Source organism: Melospiza georgiana, chromosome 22, assembly GCF_028018845.1.
Source record: "Melospiza georgiana isolate bMelGeo1 chromosome 22, bMelGeo1.pri, whole genome shotgun sequence".
Lineage (NCBI taxonomy): Eukaryota > Metazoa > Chordata > Aves > Passeriformes > Passerellidae > Melospiza > Melospiza georgiana.
This window is the reverse complement of record NC_080451.1, coordinates 9,300,598-9,324,593: the sequence shown is the minus strand read 5'-3', so window position 1 is coordinate 9,324,593 and position 23,996 is coordinate 9,300,598. Positions and strand designations below refer to the sequence as shown.

Sequence of the window (23,996 nt, the reverse complement as noted above, 5' to 3'; positions counted from 1 at the left end):
TGGCAGGGTGGTTCATATCAATTACATAACACAACTTGTCTGCCCTGTTGTTTGATAGGGATCGATGTTGGCCTGTAAACAATGGCAAACATTGATTTGTCGGACTGTAAATAATGGCAAACATTGATGAGCATCTTCCCAATGACTCATCCCTACAGATGTATGGACAGAAAATGAGAGGGGCATTGGCTGTCAGAGCACTTGATGGAGGAATGGCCTGGGATGGCACCAGCTGGGAGTGCCCTCCTGAGAGCTGGGGTAAAACTGTCATCCTGCTCCTGGAATTAGCTCTGGCTTGGGGGGAAAGTGGGGAATTTCATCCCAAATCTGTTGCATAAAGAAAAGAAAAGGAGGGCAAAGTGTCTGGCTGCAGTGTGTGCTTCATGATTATAAAAAAAATTATGCAGATTGAGGGAGGAACTAGATGTTCTACAGAACATTTAGAAACAGATAAAAACTATATTCCTAGTACTTAAGGAAAAAGGGAAATTAATATTGTGGTTATCCAGATACTGATTAAATACAGACACGTTTGTGTTGGGGCTGGGGGACGTTCAGACAGTGCAAGTACAGTACAACCTCTGAAACGAGCTAAATATTTCCACCATGCAATTGCTACTGATATTCCCAAATCTCATTTACAAAAATAGGCATATGTGTGTAATTTATATATCTAGAGACATTTGGCGATGTTGCCACAACAGTCTTTCACGAGCTGCTTAGGTGGAATCATGGGAGGGTGAGACTAATTATCCCTGTGGTACATTTTTTGCCTCTTAAAATTATATGTGACAATATGATATCTTTATTTTTCTGGCAGTAAAACCACCTGTTCTATTTAGAAAATGATCTGTTAAGAATACCAGGTAATGCAGTGCAGCCATAAAATGAAATAATGTCTTTCTGATACAGTCTCAAAATCCTGAGTAATAAATGACTGAAAACTGATCTTTTGGCCCACATCACTGAGCATGCTTCTCCTCAATCCCATCAAATGACACCATCCAATAAATGATTGTATGGTAGCAGTTACAGAAGGATGGATGACTGTGATCAGGGAGAATTCATACCTGTTACACGTTCCACAAGAAAAATTCTTGACAGATACTGAAATGTGGGTTTCTGGCTTCAGTGTAGTAAAATACACTTCAAAGCTGTGACCTTTATTAGTGTTTGAGTAGGGTAGATACTTCAAGAATTAGTAATTGTTGATATAGTAGTAATAACTAATGATTTAATAAATAGTAATCGTTAAATGTCGTTGTAAAATTGTCCAGATGTCGTGGAGCCCTTGGCATTTGACCTGGCATAGACAAATACTACAGAAACACTGATTTAAGGGTCTGTGTTGCTTCCACAGATCTACTACAGCTTTACTACAGCCCAGATCAAAGTTTTCCCCGAGCTGTGTAACTCTGACCTGGCAGCCTGGTCCTGCTGGAGCTGCAGTGACCCCACACAGTCCCCGAGGGCCCCTGAGTCCCTCTGCAAGGTCAGAGCCTGGGATGAACATTTCCATGGAAGGTGGTGCCTGCAGCCACAGGGAGTGAGGAGAAGTTTGTTAGAGTGAAAAAAAGGCTTAGCAAACATTGAGTATCATGGGCCATCTTTTTAAGACTATTTGACAGTTCCCAGCCGGGAGCTAAAGCTAAAGGAAAGCTTTAATTATTTTCAAGAGGATTAGATGAGAAAGATTTGGAGAGCTTATTTATTTTGTTTTGTTTTGATGTTTTAATGGCAATTTTAATAGTTTCTTAATCTATGTCTTAGCAATTTTAATCTGTCATTGACTGTAATGAGTTTGGGATATTTAGCTAAAAATGTAGGAAATTAAATGTATTGTTGACCTTTGTTATTTTATCTCCTCTCTTCCCTTTGGCAAAAGGAGTTATTTATTTTGAGGTGGTTGTGCATGTATATATATATATATGTGTATATATATATATGTGTGTATATATATATATATATATATATATATATATATATATGTACCAGTCTATTTAAATATGTATTGTATGTAAAACCAACTAAATCCAAGGCTGAATGACCAAACATTTGTCCTCATCCTTTATGAGGATATAATAAGACCCTTGTAGATAAAATGTAGTTTTTTTATCTGAGAGAACTCTCACATGTCTTTTAGGATTGCCATTGTATTTTCACTTGTGTCACTGGTCACTTTTGTAGCAAGGTCTGTCCTATCAGAACGTGGTGTGCTTATATCAACACACAAATGCACACATCACATACTTACACGTGTCATCCACACATAAAATCCACTCAGAGACAATCCAAATGTCCAAAGTGCCTCTGTGGATTTTTGGGTTATTTTTACAGCTATATGCTGAAGATATAGAAAACTGTTCTTTTTTACTGGTAAATTAGGTGACAGTTCTCCAGCCAGAGGAGAGCAACACTGAGGAATTCTCAGCATAGGTATGTAGCCCACAGCACCATCAGCCTTAAGAATATGAAAAATATGAAAAATCTCAGCTGAAAATATCCCAAAAAGTGTGAATGTGTTGATGGAGAGACAAAGTCACTCTGTTCTGCGTGTCACCAGGTAAATTCCATTAAAAATCTTTCAACCTACCTCCTAAAAAAAAAATATCATGCAATAATCTGACTCCTAGAGTTAAATTTGTGTCTTTTCCTCCTTTCTGGATGTTAGCTGCAAGATTGCCACTGAGATGGGCAGAGGGAGGAAAAGATCAGAAAGAAAATTACCTCTTATGTTATTCTCACAAGTTTATGACATGCCTGTATTTGTTGTATTACATTTGTGTGTGTGTTGTGTACATCTGTTCCCCTGGATTTCATGGGGCTGTTATTCCTCTCACCCACCACCCCTCAGTAGCCATTTGAAATGTTGGTCCTAAATAACAATACACAACTAAGAAGACAAAAAGATGAATCCAACACTGTACCCCAGGTGCCTCCGTTCATTAGTTTAAGGTACCTGCACAATAATTTTTGTTTTATGAAAATGTCTCCTTCACACTGTTTCCTTTGTGGGTTGGTTTTAAAATTGTCATTCGAGATTGAACAGCACCAAAAAGCCGAGGAGGCGGAGGAGGAGAGAAGGAAAGAGCGAATATGGAGGAGAAAAGCGAGTTTGACCTGCAAGTCAAGATGAGCCCGAGGTCCCGAGCAGCCCCGTGGCCGGGTCCGCGCTGGCCCCGTGCCGGGAGCGGCGGTGCCCGGGAGGCGGCGGAGGGACCGGGAGTTCGCGAGGCACAGGCGGTGGAAGCTGGACGATGGCAGCCCGGGATGGAGCAGGGAACTGCTCCGAGCGTTTCACTGTAGAGCAGCCCCCCGGGAGCCCGAGAGCGGCGAGGCAGAAGTTTGCGTGCGGGCTCTGCCCCTCTCGGTGGTACCGGCGGGCCGGGACAGCGCGCAGGCAGCAGCGGAGAGGCGGCATTTCCCCGGGCACGGTCCCCGGCTCCAGCGGCGGGGCGCTCGGAGCGATGCCGGAGCCGGGCTGCAGCTGCGGTGCCGCCGGGATTTGCCGGGAGCTCGGGGGGGCGGCGGGGGGCGGCGGCGGCGGCGGTGCCTGCGGTTCACATGCCCCGTGCGGAGCGGGCACGGCGGCTCCGCGCCCCCGAGCGCCCCGGGACCGGCCGCCCCTGCCCTGGGCTCGGGCTGCAGCTGCTCTGCTCCTCCCCGGCACGATGCGCGCAGGACATTAGTGGCTCCGGAGCACTTTGAGTTGCTCCCACCCCGCTCCGTGGGATTAATCCATCCTTTTGGAGGTTATTTTCGGCAAGCAGCCTCGCAGGCGGGCAGAGCGGCCGGAGGAAGAGCCCGCGGCAGGGGAGGGATGCGGGAGCAGGGCAGCGGAGCCGGGCGGGACTGAGCCACCCGCAGAGGAGAGGAGGAGAGGGAAGGAGAAGAGAGGAGAGGAGGGGAGAGCTGCCCTGCTCCCTGCTCCGTGCCGGGCTGCCTGCATGGCTCCCGGGCACTGTGGAGATTGTGGGGGCTGCTGCTGCTGAGCAACCATCCATCGCTTTAAACTCAGCCTCAACTTAGCGCAGCAGGCAAGAATGGCAAAGCCACTGGAGCTTTGGAGCTGCCAGGAGAGCCGGGGAACCTGGGTTTTGGTCGCTGCTGTCTAATAAATGGGAGTAAAATGGAATTTCTTACCTGGGTTTTTCCTGCCTTGATTCTACTGTGCACCCAACAGCACAGGTGTATCAGGTAAGAAAACATCTTCTCATTCTTTCTTAGCCTGGCCTCAGGCAGCCGTTCTCTCGGGGTACTGGAGTGAGTGATGCCAGCTCGGGCTGGGGCTCCCACTTTTGCCCAGGGACGATTTCTGCACTTATGGGCCACGACTGCTTGGAGTGAGTGTTCAGGAGAAAAAGGGCCCTTGAGTGAAGAGTTTCCTTAATGTGCCTCATCTGTTTCAGTTTTTTCTTTCTTCATTCCCTAGCTGAGAATGCACTTCTGCCAGTGGAGCAGCAGTTTCTTGGCTTAGTCAAGGGCTATGTTTTTAACAGGATGCTCCTGGAATCTTTTTCCCGAGGGCGCTTACTCTAAATTGGGGGCAATCACTTTTTGTGAGGCACTGCAATATCCCAGCTCAGCCTCAGCCCCTCCAGCAGCTCTGTAGGGGCCTGCTCGAACATGAAACTCTTCCCTAAACCCCAGCACAACCAGTGGGGTACGAGCTGAATAGCTTTGCTTAGGGCCTCCATAGGTGCCATTAAAACCCCAAAATCCAACCATCCCTTTCTAATGAGTTCATTAAGTCTCCTCAACTTGGGTTAGCAGGAGGAGACTGTCGGAGATCTGAGGGGAAAAAAATTTGAGAACTCAAACCATTTTTAAAAATAATAAATTTGAAAGAAAGATGTATATTTGCAGCTCTCAGTCACATTTCCTCTGAAGGTGTTAGCTAGGCAACCAGCGCCGGTCTCAGTATATTCTTATTCTCTCCAGATCTGGAGGCTGGATGTGGAGAAAGCTTGCCATGATTACGCAATGAAAATAGAGGGGGGAGTAAAAAAGAACTTGCTGCATGTAAAAACATGCCTACACCCCCCAGAGCAGGGGTGGCTGTGGCATTAAAGGGGTCTTACATCTCCTGCTTCACAGACATCCTTAATAGCTTCAGAGGAGTGGAAGAGGCAAAGTGGGAACTGTAGTAAAACATAACATTGTTGTTACACCTTTTGGAATTAATCAGGGAGATCTGATGTTTTTCTCTGGGAAGGAAAAGAACCTGATCAGAGAAAGTGTCAAGTCAACTGCTCTTAGTCAGGATTGACAGAATGATTTATCCTGTGACCTTGAATCTGTTATCAGGGTCAGATCCTGACATCCTCTGAAGCAATCCAGTGGTACAGTGAAGGCAGAGGAAATTCTGCTTATTACCTAAGGGCACCCACAGCTTGCCCATCATTTCAGTGATCCTGTTCCTCCCTCTGCAACTGGGCTACCATTGAAGCTGGGGGTTGAAAAGTGATGTTGGAGTACATGAGACAAAAAACAAGAGGGAATTTTGAGGAAGAGTCAGTCTTCTGAGCCTGTGTCTCCAAGGTCTGCTGCTAGGCACAGCAACTGCCAGGATATGTGTTCGTTGGAGACATTATTTATTTTATTATTAATTCCCTAATTGACTTTCTTTCTCCAGTTACACAATAGTGATGAGTATTTTGGTAAGAATACATCCACTCGTGGCAGACTCAGGCAAGGCAAATTCTAACTTAAATTGCAACTGCTCAGGTTGTAGTCTTCCAAATGTTTCAAAGTGTGAGACATTCCATGGCCAAGGAAAGCTTCTGTGTTTGGATTCAGGTTTAGGGTGGCTATGGCAGGACACTGTTTAATCTTGTAAAAAGGGAGTAGCCTCGCTTGTATGTGTACTTTGGATCAGCTAAACAGAACTGAAGTGAAATTTTATCCTTTCATTAGTAAAAATATTTTTGGTACGAGATGCTTTTATGAATAGCAGCATATTAATGGGCAAAGCTGCCAATGGTTTCATTTTAAAGCCCTGTTTTTGTTTTCTAAAGCAATGTGATTCTGAATTTTGATGATAGAGGCCATCCAACACCCCTAAATTTTCTGCTTCTTCGTTCTGTGCACTGTAGATTGGAAAAAAAGCCACATTCAAAAAAAGGAAGAACATTTTGGTGATTTTGAAATTCACCAGTAAGACAAAAGAGACAAAAGACTTCCCAAAAGCCAAACTACCAGTGCAAATAATGTTATGGATGGGTAGAGGGGGGAAGTGGGGGATGCATGCAGGCTGCTTTCTGAGCATTTCTGAAAACCCTCCTGGGCTGTTTCAGCTCTGTGTAAAGCAATTTCTCTGTCATGTGTGTTGTTTGTCTGAAGTGAATGAGCCAAATTCAGCCTAAGTGAGCACATTTTAGTCAGGTAAACATTTTTTATAAATAGTGGTTTTTGGTCTGCTCAAGACAGTGATTAGTGCAAGGAATCTGGCATTTAATGATTGACAGGTCTTCAGGACAAAGACTGTGGCTTCCACTATTTTATCAGGGTTTGAGATGCTGTGGATGCTGCAATAATAAATGTGCCACAGTGAATGAGATCATCTGCAGAAAGACATTTGGGGAAATATTTCTTCATTTCTGTGAGGAAAGAGCACTTCTGAAAGGAGTTTTGGGGTGTGTGTCTGTACTGTGTAATTTCTCACTGAAAGAGATTTTAATTCTCTAATTAGAATAGGTGTATATTTAATATTTAAGTTTCCACTCTGTTAAGTGACTTTTATACTCTTGCATTTAATTGTCACTCTGCTGTGTGTCTCCCTAAGCCTTTTACTTCTATTTGTGGAAACAGAGCAGCTTTAACACGTGAATGTATGCAAAGAGTGGTCCATTTTCTGTAGCTTAAAACTGCCAGAGAGGCTTTGATGTTCTAAAGGTTGCCATGAATTAAGCCTAATGCCTTTTCAATTACATTTCAAAATACAAAACATATTTACAGTGAGCTTCCCTTTGAGTCTGGAATGGCAGATGGGAAGGATATACATACTGCTGTGGATAATCCTGGAGTTTGGCAGAGGTCAGACTGTTCACTGACCTTGCAGGATATTCCTTGTCTTTTTCCCAAGGAAAAGTTTTCTTCAGTGCTGATGACATCTGGGACATCTGTCTCAAATGCTTATCAAAATGAAATATACTGATCCCAGTCCTCCAGTCAAACTGGTTTTTCCATCTGCCAGGTTAATTGTAACAACAATGTTACAATCCCCAAGAGAATCAGGTTAGCAGATCTAGAGAAAGAAACAGAAGATGCAAAAAGCAATTTTCCACATCTTTCTGGTCTGTAAATTTTTCAGAAGATCAGTGCACCCTCCTGACCACTGAGGCCTCAAACCTGTGTCCTGCTGGCCACTGACTCAAGGATTCTGAGCCTTTTTTTGCAGTCATCCTGGAGATTTGGCACTGCTGGGAAAAATGAAATTGCCAATACTATCCTTTGCTCAGCTGCTGTTGTGCTCTCATTCACATGGAACTTACAGATTGCCTCTTGCTTTGGTGTGATTTAAATACCAGATATTTTCTAATAATATTGATAAACTTCTAGCAAGTGTTTTCAAGCAGTGTTCTGGAAGGGAGCACAGACAGGCTAATGGCTCACTTGGCTGACAGGCCCTTTGAAGATGTGCTGGTCCAGTTGGTTGATGTTTCTCCCCCCAGATCACTCCACATTTGTAGGAAGTCCTGGTCCTGCAGCAGCTGGGAGGGAGGTGTCAGCGTGGATTGGAAGGATTTTGGGATATGTGAACTTCTTATTCTGGAACTGCTCGTACTTAGCTCTGAAAGAGACATTTGTTAGCTCTGTCATGTGACATTCATTGCTTGGAGTTGCTTTATCAATATTTATCAATATTAGGGACAGAGGAACTCCACAGGTGTGTGCAGTTTATCAATGGGGATTTCCTTTCCCTTTGTCTATGCAGGAGAGCTCACTATTGCTTCCATGCTTTAGACAGCAGTAATCTGTTTTCAATGGGCCCAGCTGAAGTTCTCCCAGTGCTCCACATATGGACAGATGCAAACATATCCTCAAACATATCTGCTTGAAATGAGATGTGTAGAGAGTCAGAGTGTGATCATCTTCAGCTTTCCCTTTGGGAAGGACTTCCAGAGGGACAGAGGTCCCCAGGACTGTTGCCATTCAGCAGTGGGGCTCTCCACACTGGCCTGTGCAAACTGAAGAGAAGCTTCTCAGGAGGTTTTCACCCCTTGGATTTAACAAGTCAATATCTTGATTTTACAAAGTCCTTTTCCTTACTGAAACAAGCTGTACAGCAACTTACATTAGGAAGTGAAGTTGCTGAATCAACTAATAACAGTTGCCTTTCTTTTCATCCTTACTGCTTACACTATGAGAAGTTAATCCCTTCCAATGCATCCTTTCTATGCTGGGCTTTCTTTTTCAGGTACAATAATGAATAATATTTTAGGCCATTTATAATCCCAACTGCTTATCAAGGATGAAGGAAATTCTCCCACCATTCTTTTTGTAACTTTAAAGCACTGGATGTGATGTGTAGAAGTCTAGAGGAATGACTCAAAGGGGTTTTCACCACATGGTAAATTGAGCCATAAAATTATTTCAGCTGTAATATTTTAATAACCCCCCTGGTATTAAGTGCATATAGCTCCACTAACTCCAGCACATTTGTTACACTGATGATCTGACCCTAAGGCTTTATTAATAATAGAAACAAGATTTATTTTAATTGTGTCACGGATATTTAAGTAAAACTCCCTCTAGATTGTAATCTTCTTAAAACACATGGCAGGCTGTAGCCCTCAGTCTTTAACCCGACTCTCATCATTTTAACTTCCTTTGAGCTCCTTGGCTTTCCTTAATGCCATTAAAACAGAATCCTGACACAGGAGAACAGCTGAACTCCAAGCTTTGTCAAAACATGATCAGCACATGGGACACATCACTACGGTGCTGTCACCTCCTGACTTGAATTCTGTTTTCAAAACACTTTCCTGAACTTGGTTGCTGCTTTAGCAACAGAAGCTGAAAAGCATCACCTTCTATTGAGAAGTCAAAGAGATTTTCAGCAGATATATTCATTCAAGTGTACTGCAGTTATTTAATTAGGAAAAGACATAAAATATCATTCTTTACATATAAAAGGATCTCTGACATTTTACTGATTAGAAACACCTTTCCATGTCTATGGCTGGGACTTGTGAATTACAAATAAGTATGTTTTTAAACAAACTTCTTATAAAGCTCTAATTACATTACAGTAAATAATGAGGCTGGATGATTGAAAGACCAGCAGTCTGATAGAAAGAAGTGTTGATATATTTGATGAGACCCAATAAAGAAGGAAAAAACCTCTGTCAACATCTGTTATAAATCTTCAAAGCTCTTGTCTAAATCAATTATGTTATTCCAATTTATGTAGCTGAAAACACGTCTTGGAGTGTTCCAAGATCCTTCATGTTCCTCAGAAGAGACAGAGGGACCCGGGACGTAGCTGGGATGGTAATTGGAGAGGAACATACAAGTGTGCTTATGGCAAGGAAATCTTAGCAGTGCAGTTTAACATCCCATTTTGCTGGGAACTAATGAAGCTGCACCTGGAGCAGGGTCCCTGTGCTGGGAGGTCACAGAAGCTTTGACAGCTCTGCTAATGCAAGATTTCAGTGGCTGTGCTGCTCAAAATTTACATTTACACACTGTAATCCCAGAACTCCTTCCTTATATAATTGAGTCCAGACAAGAATTTGAAGACCAGGGCAATCAAAGGTTTTCCTTTCAGTCTCTGTGAGAAGAGTTGGTTATTGTGGGATGCTCTGTTCCTGTGCTGGCAATAACTGCTTGTGCTGAGCTGAGTGCCCAGGCTGGCATATTTTGGAGAGAAAAACCATGTGCTTTATGTGGGTCAATGTCACATGAACACTCTAAGAAAGTTATGTAAGTACCAAGGCAGAATGTGTTTGTGGTGTATTACTCTGCTGCCTTCCATGGATATTTAACCATTTCTCTTCTGTTACAAGTCATAGATACCTCTCAAATGCCACATTCATAGCTGGGCTCAGTGGAAGATGCTAAACCAGTGCTCAGGCAGCTCTGATCCAGTACCTGCATTCAGTCTCAGGCCCTCTCAAACCACAGGGAAGTTTTCTCTTTGCAAATGGTGCTGTCATTGTCCCACCCCTCATTCATCTCCTCCTGCCCTGTCAGGCACAGTGCAGTGAGAGGAACAACAGTGAGCAGGCTCAGATCTTCAACTGCAGCCTGCCAGGTTTAGCAGCTAATGAAGATAACACAACCTTGCCTTTGTTTGTAAGAGATGGAGGAATTTCCACATCAGTGCCAGGGCTGAGGGGCTGGCGAATGGCAACCAAAGACTTCATGAGCATCACTGGCCTGGCAAGAAGAGGCACCTGAGAGAGGGAGCCTGACTGCTGGGAGAGGCTGTGCAGGAGCACAAACCCCACAGCAACACATCTTCTCCCAAGCAAAACCTGCTGCCTGCTGTCCACATTCCAGATGTGCAGTTTTCTTGTTTTCCTGCCACATTTGACAATGCTCCAGCCTTCTTGATCTCAGCTGTTGTATAGTAAGAAGCTGTCACAGCTGCATTTCAGAGTTCACAGATGCATTTTAGGCAGTATACAGAGTATCTTCCTTTCCCTCATGCTTTTCTAAGTTTCTACATCTACTTTTCCTACTTTTTTAGAAAGAAATAAACTTTTAAAAGTATGTGCTTGTACTTAAAGATACCACAGTGTTGCCTGAAATTTGTTTTGGTTTAAAGAGAAATATCTGAAATTGTTTTCCTACCCATAAAAATCTCCAGTACAGCTGATTCTACTGTAGGTGTAAAATAAGTCAATAACTTCCATTTGCTGTCATTCTTCTGTTTGTAAACATGGGAAATTTTAAGACATTTATTCTCTTCACCCAGAGCTATGAGTGACATCGGAGATTACATAGGTTCCAACATTGAAATCTCCTGGTTGCCCAACCTGGATGATTTGATGAAAGGTTATGCAAGAAATTTCAGGCCTGGGATTGGAGGTGAGACTTGGAGAATGAATAATGTCTCTCTGGTTCTTAATTCTTCTGATGTTTATGTGAAATTCATATTTAAATAATTAAAAAGTTGTGATTGTCTTTTACTTGGATGCTGGAAAAAATAACAATCAACATTTTGCTTGATTTTGACAAGAGACAGACTGTTCAACAGCAAGACAGGCTTCTGATGCAGTTCTTAAATCGTTGACATCTAAGTTGAAGGAATTTTGTATTTCATTAAATGGTGATAATTTCTGCATCTGCTTGAAGTCATGCTGTCTTAAACTAGATAAAGTGATTTCCAGAAAGGATTCTGTGATTTTTAGTAGTTGTGATTTTATCTTGTGTCTCTTATCTCTGAAGTGAGGTGTGCTGTTGGAAATTGAGGGCACAATTGGTGAAAGATTTAAAACTCTTGCTTTAAGAATGTACTTTATAATGGGAAACACTTCAGTGAACTGATGAGAGAATTAACAGTCAGGGCTCATTGATATTTTTATGGGTACCATGATGATATAAATCACCACACTCAAACATTTTTTTCTCAGGTCCTCCCGTTAATGTTGCTCTGGCAATTGAAGTAGCCAGCATTGACCACATCTCAGAAGTGAACATGGTACAGTATCAGATTTTTTAGTTTTGCTTTAAAAAAAGCAAAGGTTCAAAACCAGAAGCTGTATTTGTTGAGCTATGTAAACTGATTTTCTCTGTCAAGACCTATGCAACTCTTGCAATGTGTTATGTGTAACATTGATATTGAATCACTTTTTTATAGCTTGTGCCTATCCATAGCAGGAGCATATGACCAAAATACAAATGCTTGGGCAGCTCCCTGGCTGACTAAGTATAAAAATATGTATTTGCACTGAAAGCAAATAATATATTCCTAGGCTAAGACATTGATTATTGGCTAAGTTCCAAGACATTATCATTGTCATCATCACTTCTCAATTAGGATTTCTCTTGTCACAGGAATACACCATGACAGTGTTTTTGCACCAGAGCTGGCGAGACGATCGTCTGTCCTACAACCACACCAACGAAACTCTGGGCTTGGACAGCAGGTTTGTGGACAAGCTCTGGTTACCAGACACCTTCATAGTCAATGCCAAGTCTGCCTGGTTCCATGATGTGACTGTGGAAAACAAACTCATCAGGCTCCAGCCAGATGGAGTCATTTTGTACAGCATCAGGTGAGTGACAAACGGTACAAGTGTTCTCTGTTGTGTGTTAACTTTTTGAATGTTCTATAATCAGCCAGCAATCCTAGGAGGATTTCCTGAAATAATTATTGGTTAAAAACTGAAGGAAAGCTCCTATCCCCCAATTCTTTTCTTTCTGAGAAGTCAGGAAGGGTGCAGTCACTGCTCATGTCCAGAATGCCCTCAGTGGGAGAGAAGCCCCTCATGCCTTTGGTCACTGGGCAAAGAGGTGCTGAATGCAGAGCAAAGATTCTGTTCTCCACTCCCTCACTGTATTTTCCAGGGGAGCTTGGAGCCTGATTTAGGCTCAGCTCCCCCATCTTTCACACACACAAAGTAGCATTTCTCACTTTTGAAGAGGGCTGTGGCTGGAACTCAGTAACTATATTGACAGTTAATTGTGTAGTGTTCTGAAAAATAATGAATGTGCACCTTTGAAACTGTAAGTCCAAAGTCCCCCTTAAGGTATTGGTAGTGATCTTGGGGACAGTGAAAGGGAGGAGATTGAATCAGAAAATTCCTTTTTATCATCATCAGTAGCTGCAGAATCCTCTGACGTTACACGAGTCATTTGACCTTTTTTCAATTCCCTCTGCCTCTGGGTTTCCCACAGACTCAGGCAGCAGCCAGCAGGACTTTGAAAACAGTTTCCTTTGTTAGCATTAAAGTTTCAAAGTTTTCCACTCAGTCTTTTGAGTTCTGAGGAAAAGGCTCTGTCTGAATGTCCCTAACTGGTGTTCCTGTTGCTCCACACAGGATTACCTCAACAGTGGCCTGTGACATGGACCTTTCCAAGTACCCCATGGATGAGCAGGAATGCATGCTGGATTTGGAGAGCTGTAAGGGCTGAGTACCTCTGTGCTTTGTGTAAAGCTGAGATAGCTGGACTGGGCTGGGATGGTTCTGCTTTAGTCACTTGGGGTTTAAGTGAACAGAAATCTCTTCAATCCCTGTGCTGGGCATTACACTGTGCACTTTTCAATAGCAGTCCAACCCTGGTCCAATCCAAATCTCTAGGACTGAACAATGTACAGTCCTGCTGACAAATGTTTGGGACTTTGTGCTTCCTGTGAAACCTTGTGCAGTTGTGACAGTCACTGGCATTACTGAGGCTTGTATCAAACCCAGTGAGAACAAGTAGAAATGCCCACAGGCAAAATGTGATGTGCTATTTTTAATTTATGAGAAAATAGGAAAAAAAGAGAATTCCCTGCTTTTAATGAATGCCATTGTGACTAACCTTCACACAGCTCTTTAACTTGCCTTGGCATTCGTGTGTCTGTTACACAGAAATCCATCAGAATGCTGCATGGATGGGCTTAATTCATTTGTACTCACAAAGGAGGGTGAAGAATGGATTTATATTTTATCCAGCTTGTATTTAATCTATGATCAGCATGTAATTCCCATGAGCATTAATACTTCTGAATGAAAATCACCACTGACACAAGCAGGGACCACCCAGTCAGGGAAAGTGAATCTGGATTTTAGATCAAGGAGCCTCCAGGTCCTGAGGGATGCAGAGATCTGGGAACAGCAGATCCTGAGCAGATCCCTTGGCCTGTTGATGCAGGTTTCTGGTTTTCTTTTTTGTCACTGACTTTGTTTTCTAGGCTGTTAACCACAATACCATTTTATCCTGTCAAAAATAGCAATCTACAGTTTTACTTACATAATCAGCAAATGCAGAGGCAGCAGACAGTGCCCCAGCAATTCCTTCCCTCTCCCAGGGAGTTCTGCAGGGAGTTTTGGTGGGGGTTGAAGGTTTTAATTGAATTTGAGGGTTTTCATTTCAGTGAAGCAAACAGAAAAAAAGTCTCTTTAAAGAAATGGATGCTTTAGTAGCAAGTTGTCAATGAACAGCAGAAGTAGGAAAGATTGATTTCCTGTGGATTTGCATATTACATAAATCCTCTCATTCATATCCCCCTTTCTGTCATGGCTGTGGTGCCCTGCACCTCTCCAAAGCAGAGAGAATGATCCTGACTGAATCTCACACGTTTGCAACGTGTCTGCTGGAAATCAGCATAGCAGAGAAATTAGAGATCTTCTACTATTAATTCTCTAAGCTCTGAATTCTGCCTTGAACTTCGTGTTTACTCAGCTTTCTTTTGGCAGATGGCTACTCTTCAGAGGACATTGTCTACCACTGGTCAGAAAACCAGGAGGAGATCCACGGGCTGGATAAGCTGCAGCTTGCTCAGTTCACAATTACCAACTACCAGTTCACAACAGAAATTATGAACTTCAAATCTGGTAACAGAATCTTTCTTCAATTCAGGGACAGTAGCTGACGTTTTTCCTGCAGAGAGAAACCTCCTCTATCTATAACAGAAAACCCTTCTCCTTAAGTGACTAATTTAAGAACCTGTCAGGTTTCTGATAAGAGTTTCCTTCATCTTCCACTTGTGAGAAGTGCCATTCTTTGCTGAGCCTCTAGGTAGCCACTGGAGCAGGTTCTGTCCTTCAGCTCTCTCTGCTTGACAAAATCCTGCGCGGAGTAGCCAGACAGCACTTGATAAAAGCACTTGAGGTATAGCTCACATTTTCTTGACCTAATTTGCAACTTCAGATCAAGAAAAATTTCCATTAGCCCTGATGTTCTGGAGCTTATGATGTACAGTCAGATCAGTCTAATTCTACCCCGTAGAAGTCAGTGGTGTGTATGTCTATCACTGGGCTTATTGCAATGTTTGTACAAGATTGGAGTCATTTCTTTCCTGCTGATTTTTCATCCTCTTTCATGTATTCAGATTCTCATTTATGCTGCACATCTCCTCTAAGCTCTTTTTTGAGTTTGAAATTAACTTGGCCTTTTAAAAAATCTAAATTTAGTATCTGGAGGACTTTCTACAGCAGATGATAAGACAGTACACATTTTGAAGCAATACTGTTATTTGAGAAGACTCATGATTTTATTTTCAGATCTGGCATTGATATGACCTGAGACAAATCATTTGACCTATTCTTAGCTGATGAAAGCTGCAGAACCTCGTGCAGGGTTTAGGAAGCATCAATCCAACAGCATCAAAAAAGCTTTTTGTGACCCTTGTGCAGAGGATGCTAAAGAGTGTAGCTCTGTGTCGTTATCTGAAATGTCATTTAAATATCAATCTAAGTGTAATTCCCACAGCCAGAATCCCTTGTGCCTGCTCTCCTTTCCAGCAGGTCAGTTTCCCAGGCTCAGTCTCCACTTCCACCTCCGGCGGAACCGAGGCGTTTACATCATCCAGTCCTACGTGCCCTCCATCCTGCTGGTGGCCATGTCGTGGGTGTCCTTCTGGATCAGCCAGTCAGCTGTGCCTGCCAGGGTGTCACTAGGTAAAACAGATGGCTTGGCCACTCTGGGGAAGGCAGTGCTCCAGTGGGAATTGTGCTCTGATAATCCTCATTAAGGTGCATTTGTGTTTACATTTGCAGAAGGGGGGGTTCTTTGAAAGATTTCTCTCCTGGTTTAATTTCTGTCCTGTTATCAGAGCAGTTCCTCAGTAAGGACCAGCAAATAAGCGCCTAGGGAGGGTTAAAAGCAGTAATGACTGTGAAAGAAATGAAAGAATTGATTTGAAGGAACTGGGACAGTGGCAAAAAAATGTTCCTGAAGCTTGTGGGTCTTTTTGTCTGACTAAGGGTTGCCAGTCCAGATGTAAAAGTGTTTGAGGGTTAATTATTTGGGTTTTGTTTCCCCTGGTCTAGGACAAAACCAAAAATAACTTGTTCAAAGCTGCCTTAGTCATACAACTGCAGTTTCTTAAAAGTTTTGAAAATCAGAAGTTGCAGTATTAAGGGGCTTTTACTGTGAAAATGATAACAATTAATATTAATAAATATATTCATGTATATTAGTGTAGATATTTCTCTCTCATGGCACCCTGCAGGTATCACCACAGTTCTCACAATGACCACCCTGATGGTCAGTGCCAGATCCTCACTCCCACGAGCCTCTGCCATCAAGGCCCTGGACGTTTACTTCTGGATCTGCTACGTGTTTGTGTTTGCTGCTCTGGTGGAATATGCCTTTGCACATTTCAATGCTGACTACATGAAAAAGCAGAAGAACAAGATCAAGGCGAGAAGGCAGAGTGCAGAGGTCAGTAAGTGTGATTCTGGGAATAACTTTGCCACAGCAATCACCCTGCTTATGACCTTTTACTCCAAATTCTTCCTGAGGAGAAATGCTTTGAGAATGTTCTGGATGGTACCTCAGTAATTCAGAGCATGGAAAGCCATAACCAGAATTATATGTGGTAGCACAGAGCTTCCATCACTTCTGCCAAAGCAGGGGTTAAATCCCATTCTCCATATATGGATCCCAGGGGTGTTTCACCATGCTGGTGGCATGGATAGCTTGGATAAATGACACTGTCCTTGCCCTGTAAATTGCCATTATTCTCCTCTCTCCTTTGCAGATCAACGTGAAGAATGCCATTGTTCTGTTTTCCCTCTCCATAGCTGGAGTGAACCAGGAACTGGCCATTTCCAACAGGCAGCACCGAATTCCCAGAAGCCTGCCAGGATCATATGGCACAATAGAAATAGAAACTGGAGAGACAAAACAGCAGCAGGGAATGAAACTGGACAAAAAGACTGGCCTGAAGTCCCTCTTTAAGCCCATTGATGCTGACACCATTGACATTTATGCCAGAGCCGTGTTCCCAGCAGCCTTTGCAGCAGTCAATGTTATATACTGGGTTGCATACACAATGTAAAGGCAACAAAAAAAGGAAAATTCTTCCCAAGACCTACAAACTGAACAATACCCACAGGCTAAAAAGCCCTCACTGAAACTGAATGGAGGCACCTCTTCTCAAAGTATTTTCCACCGAGCTCAAACACTTCCAAAGCCAAGAAGGTCCTGCTATGAATTCCTACTTAAAGCAGCAATTTATTGCTGACCTGATTTGATACCTGAGACTGCACTCTGCCAAACAAGTCCAGCTCTTCCTTTCCTGTAATTCCATGAGACAACTTTTCATATGTACATATTTGTAGCAAAAGTTTAAATCTTAAATGACCATGGTTTTCCTCCACTTCAAGGTTGATCAGTAATGAAGATTTGGCTTTTCACACTCAGATAATTTCCTTTTTATTTGTAATGAAAGAGCTCATTCCTCACTTCTGCACGAGTGGTTTTCTGCATCTGTGGGCTGGCCTAGGTTTAACAGTAGTGCTAAAGTTGGAGTTTTTAATCAGAAAAATCTCATGAACAAAGTAAAAGGGAATAGAGGGGAGTGGAGGCTTTTTCTTAAAATATTATTTGTCTTGGGTAAAGTACTGAAAAATTTCAATGCTCTTAGTCACAGCATGAAATAAAATATACTACATAAAATTCTACTGAATTGTTAATAATGACTGTATTACATTTCAGATCTGAGCTAATGAAAGTTTAAACATTTAAACACAGAAATGTTTATTAGTTTAACAGCCCCCAAAATAGATAAAGTGGTTTAGAACCACAGAGAAAGCTCAGGCTTCCTGTGTTAGATTGAAAATTTGAAAGGTGCTCGATAATGAAGGAAGTCAGACTCCATTTGCAGGAATGACTTTAGAATTTGTTCTGTTAATTTTCACTGAGAATCTACCATGTGTGCCTCTGAAAATATCCTTTTTGAATCTGTCCCTAAATAGCTGAGGGAAGTAAAAAAATTTCATAACTGTCTTTAAGTTATTCCGTTGCTTTGGATATTTTTGCTGGTTTTATTCAGAGGCTGACCTAATCTCTTAGGCCTCTTCACTTCCATTATTCAACAGTGAAATTTATGGGTCCTCATACACATTGCTTAATTCAGGACTAGATCTCTCACCCAACTCATGCAAAATAACACTTGGTTCTGTAAATAATCTCAGTGAGCTCAGCAAGTGAACACAGTACTCACAACAAACTAGTTTCACAATAATTCTCTAAAACCTCCACAGCAAATATATTGGAATATGGATTAAAACTGAAATATTGTTAATGTAGGAAGCCAATGTAATACATTACAAAAGGACAATTTATTTTCAGGGTATTGTTGCCTTGAAAGTGAGAGGTTGCTTTAAAAATAGAGACTGCCACAAAAGAAAAAGTGAAATGAGAGAGAGGGAGAGAAGGAAGAAAAGCTGAAAAGCTGCAATGGAAAGAGCATGGAGAGAGACCAAGCCAGGGGCTGTAGGTGAGGGAAGAGCTTTGCTGGATTTAGGATGCAGCTCTTGAACGTGTGGCTGACAATAAATAGTTGCAATAAGAGTGAAAGGAGGGTTTGATCCCCATGGAGTATGTGCACATTCCTCCTGCCTTAACTCAGCTGTGATTTAAAGTTTGATTTCACATGACCAGCATGGAAAGTTAAAACATTTTAGCACTGATTTATAACTTAGAATGAGATTTGCTCATATCAGTGAAGTAAGAGAACGCTTTGAAGAAAAAAATAATGATCTTGAACTGGGCTGTAATAGAAAATATGCTCCATTGTAGGTTAGGTTCACCTCAATCTTTAGTTTCTGTTATCATGGAAATTCTATCAGCCAAGAGAGTGCTGGAAAACCCCAAGTGACATCGAGCTGTGACTGTTTCCCCCAGCCCTCAGCACCAAACTGAGACACCTGAGTTCTGCTCCCACATCTCACCCCTGAGCTGCTGCGGAATCTCAGTCAAACCCTTCCCCTGCATCGTCTGAAGAATTGCTAGAATCATTCCTTTCCTGTATCTTTGAGTTTTCCAGAAGAAAAGCTCTTCAGGAGACACAAATCCTGTCCTCCAGCTAGGTAAGTGCACCCAATCAGTACTTTCATGGTACCATTTACCATTGTTTCTCAGGCTCACATACTGAATTAAGGCCAAGTATCACTCAAATGTCACCTTACTTGAAAAGCAAATGAAAATCTGCATCTCTTTCAATATATTCAGGTAATCAAGCTTTTTTCTTTCCCTCCTGCTTCTCCTCATTCTAATTTGTTTTTCTTATTGTTTGTTCCTGATGCTGATGGAATGCTGCATTTCAGAAATACACTATATTTTTTTCTAAGTGTGTTTTTGGTCATAATCACTTTCTCTCCAAGGAAACTCAACCTCTTCTGCCTTCCTCTGAATAAATCCTACTGCTCCATACAATGATTTAATGCAGAGTGGAATAAAAGCAGCAGAAGCATGACTTTACAATGCCTTCTCCTTACTAAGTTGTTGCTTTTTCCATGATCCATCACCACAAAAATACAACATCTTTTGGAAAGACCATGGTGCCACCACCTTCTCTGTTATACTTGTAAAAATCAGAAATAATCTTTAGTTTAAAATCAGATTAATTTCTGCAGGGAAAGCAGAATCCAGCTCCCACTGTTTTCTCCAGCTATTAGTTTATTATGTAGCCTGTCAGTGTTGGTAACTTCTGCTAAGAGTGAAATTATTGACTAAATCCAGCTGGAGGAATATTCACAGCAAGTTCCTGAGGAGTGCAAATCATAAGAAAATAATCCATGAGAGTGCAAATCATAGGAAAATAATCCATGATTTGGTAATTAAAGTTATTAAAGAGCAGAGAAGGAAGCACTGCCCTGGTCCCTCTAGTGTGCAGTGGCCAGTTATTGTGAGTAATTAGCAAGAAGGTGGCTGCAGATATTGTAAAGGCAATGTCTAATCTAATTACTTCAGCAGTAATGGTTTGTAACTGTGCACCTGACATAACTCCTTACACTGCAGCCAACTGACTGATCACATGGGGTTATTGGACAAAATTAGTTGCTTCTCCATCTGGGAGACAGTCACAGGCTGCATGTCCTGCTGGCTGCTCCACAAGATTTATTCAGTGAATTTTTTCTCCAGTTTGCCTGCAGATCTTCAAGGTGCACAGCTCAGCGTGACTGATCAAAGTAAAAGGTGGCAGCAATCTCCTCAAAAAACCCAAAGCCAGAATGTCAGAGTACCTACAGTGATGTAGACAGAAGCATAAATAAAAGGCAAAAATATCTCAGAAGGTTGCAGGGAGTTGGAGAAGTGCCCTGTGAGCACACACATGGCAATGTGTCCATTGCAGAAACAAGGGGATCTGAGGGGGAACAGGAGTTTCAGCTGCTCTTGTTGCACTTGCATGAGTAGCACAAGACAAAACACCTCCATCAATAAGAGGGAGATTTGCTTAAATTGGTTTCCAGAGCCAGAAGCTGAAAATTCAGATGCCATTCAAACTTCTGAGGAGACATTTCAGTAAGGAGTATGGTGAATTGATTGGAGTTTTGCATAAATTTGAATCTTCTATACTTTTGTGTGTACTTCACTTTTTTTTTCCATTTGAAATCATCATATTTAAAAATCCCCAGACATTACTGCTTTAGACCTATTAACATCTAAAGACAATTCCCATTTCAACTCTAATTTCATGATGCCCTTAATAAAGTGAAATAAGCCAGATTTGATGGCAGTTGAATGCTGACTTTGGATGGGTTGTACTAGTGCCATAAAAAACCAGTATGTGACAGATGAGAAGGCACTTTTTCTGTGCTGCACCTGAAAGCATTTGTGTTCCTTTCAGCAATTTATAGTACTGCTCTATGGACTGGCGTGTCTGTGAGAAAAAGAGTGGGATATGTGTTAATGTAATCATTCTAAATGTGAAGTGTTAATAAAATGTAGATATACAGAAATTGGAGCTTCTATAAACGGACAAAATAGGCATTCCAACTATTGAACTGGAAGATAAAATGCATTAGAAGGAAAATCAAAATGACCCTAGAGATTTCAGCCCATAATGACATCCTGCCTTTTCAGTGCCCAAGGGTTTGCAAAACTCTCCTTTGGCCTTGACAACAGAAGAGGAAGCACCATTGTGTGCTCATGAGAGCTTTCTGGGGGCCACTTGTGCTCAATGCTGTACTGAGGTGAAAAAATAGCTATTGCTGCCTCATGAGGTTGGAAAGAATCAGAAAGCACAAGAGGAAAGATAAGAAGAGCAAGATGCTGCATTTGTTTGAAGGTAATGCTGGCATTAATAGTGACAGCACTATGAAGAGGTTAAAAACCAGAAATGTCTGTCCTGTTTCTGGGTAAAAATGAAAGCATTTATCCCAGTTAAAGTAAAAGCTCTCCCATCAGTTTTGAACTGGTTTGCTAATCCAATAGATAATGTAGCAAAACCAATTTAGCTCAATGAGGCTTCTGCTGTTGGGACAACAAAACACTTAATGCGATTGCTGTGATTTTAAATGCTCCCAGTCATTACCCTGGAAAAGCACTTCTGGTGAGCAGCAACACAGCACCCTGTGTGCTTGGCTCTGAAGCAGAACTGATAACAAAAAGCTTCTTGAAAGTTTCTGAGAATATTTTTGTTTAAGAAAAAAATCTGAAGCAACTCCCTCCTGCCCTGTTTATTACAGCAGCTTAAACCACTTGCCATGGTTGAAAGCCTGTTTGATATTAAAATAACATTGTGTGCAATAGATGTTACAGACGTGAAGAGCTGATTCTTCCCAATGAAAACTGAATACAAATTTGGCAATGAATATGTGGTTTTGGATAGATTTGGTAGATAGATGAGAAAGGCACTGTATCTTAAATAGAATTAATTTGAGGATCTAAGCCCCTCATTACATAATGCACCAGGGATCTGCTCTCTCCTTGTACCAGCTTTGTGCCACAGCTATTTCTTTTAATAAATCCTGCACAGTAAAAACAAATCTGAGGAGACAGTCAAGCCCAGACTGTCAGAAAATATAGCAGGAACAGAACTAATCAGATGTTATTGGGAGTTCACTGTTCCATGAAAAGATTGGTCCAAAAAAGTAAATCCAAATATTCTGCATTTCTGAGACACTGGAAACCTCTGGAAACTTATCTTTCTTTAACTCTTGCAATACTTCTGTTTCACTTGATCCTCAGTTCTCTTAACCTTTTTTTTTTTCCTTTTGGAAAGGGGAAAAGAAGAGGAAATTTTCTTTCTCTTTGACAAAAGAACATATTAGGTAAAACCAATATAACCTTATTGCCCAGGTATGAAAAACAGGAAGACTGAAAGTCTCAATTGCCAAACCTTTGTACCTTCCAATGATTATTACATAAAAGGCAAGAAACTCAAGCCTGTGATAATTAAGCAGCACACTCACTCCCACACAAGCACACTCCCACACAAGCACACTCCCACACAAACACAAACACACCCACACAAACACACTCCCACACAAACACAAACACACTCTCACACAAACACAAACACACTCTCACACAAACACACTCCCACACAAACACAAACACACTCCCACACAAACACACTCCCACACACACACAAACACACTTCCACACAAACACAAGCACACTCCCACACACACTCCCACACAAACACAAACACACTCCCACACAAACACACTCCCACACAAACACACTCCCACACAAACACAAACACACTCTTTCCCCCCTGTTTCACTCTCTCACACTGCACACTACTAACCCCATATGTACAATAGAGAGAAAAGATGTTTAAGTCAAGCCTCAAATTCTCCATATCTTCCTAATTTTGGCCCAAACATCTCTAACATAGTTGCTGAGTAACATAAGTTACTATCAAATCCAGGTTGCATTAGTGGTTCATTGGGTAGGTAATCTCAAGAGGAGCAGCACAAATATCACAAAACTCCATTTTCATTCATGGGCTTACCAAGTAGAGTAGGAGAACATTTTTCTTTGCACAGTAATAAATAATTGGCCAGCTTTGGCCAATTGGAACAGGCAGAGCTGGAAGAAGCAAAACCATATATAGGCCATTGAGCTATTCCAGTATTACAATTACTACAGCCTCAAGATTAAACAAAGACTGAGTGATGAAACACAGAGTAATCTGTAAAACATCTGGTACAATGTTCTATCCAGGCTGTTCTTCCTCTATTGCTGCATTTCTACCAGCTTAAAACAAATACAAAATAACTATTTCTGTACATCTTTAACTGCATTTTTATGGATATATTTAAGATTATCCTACCCTCATCTTTGTGGGTGAAACTTTTGCATATACAACCTTGTATGTGCATAAAGGACAGGAGGTTCCATATTTTCTTTACCAATTACAGTGCACGCAGAATTGTAAAATCAAACAGGTTGTTTAAATATCCTGAAAAAGTGAATACAGAAGCACAAAAGTTTGGGTCTAGTTGCTTTTAAAGATGTGTACTTTGGGCTACTCAGAGAATTCTTTCTCCTCCTGGCTAATGAGGTGTCAACAAGGGAGTCAGCTTCTGGTTGCTTCTATCTTATATAAGACAGACAAGGAAGGGAGGTGTTGGCTTAAAATAGTCTTGAAACATTATTCATTTTGTCTATTTTAACACAGGCTAGAAAAACACTAATATTCAAGCCAGCAAGAAAATCTACAAAGAATTGCCATGGTGATTTCTGATATTATGTAGAATATCTGCTTTACTCCAGTTTATGTTCAAATATATTAATGCTTTGCCTTATTATTTTTATCCAAACTTTGTGGCATGTGGCCCAAATTCATTCCCACTGCACCCAAGGATTTCAGTGCCAGTTATTTCAATGGAAACAATATCCAGTCTCTTCCTTGGCAAAGGCAGACAGTAAGTAGGCTGGAGAGCTGCTGGTTTGATCTGCTGGAGACATTCTATGGGGAGGCATTTTTATTCTAAAGTGCTCCAGAACTGGTTACTCACACTTCACATGCACTTGGAGATATGAGCTGTCTCTCTCAATTTCTTTGTTGTTTAGTTCACAGTGTGAAAGCATCATTCTAATCCCTACTAAATCTTTAAAACCTTGGAAACTTGAAAGGTCTTAATATAGCTGAA

The 23,996-nt window shown here is 41.6% G+C and overlaps 1 protein-coding gene across 2 annotated transcripts; it reads left to right on the top strand.

The window, feature by feature from the left end:
* The first annotated feature begins 3,586 nt into the window (after nucleotides 1-3,586).
* Nucleotides 3,587-19,363, top strand: GABRD (gamma-aminobutyric acid type A receptor subunit delta). Of its 2 annotated transcripts, none has more exons than XM_058039201.1 (9): nucleotides 3,587-4,197; nucleotides 10,925-11,037; nucleotides 11,583-11,650; nucleotides 12,007-12,227; nucleotides 12,993-13,075; nucleotides 14,355-14,492; nucleotides 15,405-15,557; nucleotides 16,112-16,323; nucleotides 16,643-19,363. In XM_058039201.1, exons 1-9 carry the CDS (start codon nucleotides 4,130-4,132, stop codon nucleotides 16,940-16,942), a joined length of 1,356 nt encoding a protein of 451 aa, XP_057895184.1. In that variant the 5' UTR covers nucleotides 3,587-4,129; the 3' UTR covers nucleotides 16,943-19,363. The 2 variants fall into 2 exon arrangements, with proteins under 2 accessions (XP_057895184.1, XP_057895183.1); XM_058039200.1 differs by having other exon boundaries at nucleotides 15,402-15,557.
* Nucleotides 19,364-23,996: the final 4,633 nt, after the last annotated feature.

What these genes read in the sequence shown, in the direction of transcription:
- GABRD (XM_058039200.1), top strand. Translation starts at nt 4,130, where the DNA reads ATGGAATTTCTTACCTGGGTTTTTCCTGCCTTGATTCTACTGTGCACC. An exon ending in CATGCTGGATTTGGAGAGCT is followed by an intron (nt 13,076 to 14,354) that starts GTAAGGGCTGAG and finishes TTCTTTTGGCAG; the next exon opens with ATGGCTACTCTTCAGAGGAC. An exon ending in CGAGAAGGCAGAGTGCAGAG is followed by an intron (nt 16,324 to 16,642) that starts GTCAGTAAGTGT and finishes TCTCCTTTGCAG; the next exon opens with ATCAACGTGAAGAATGCCAT.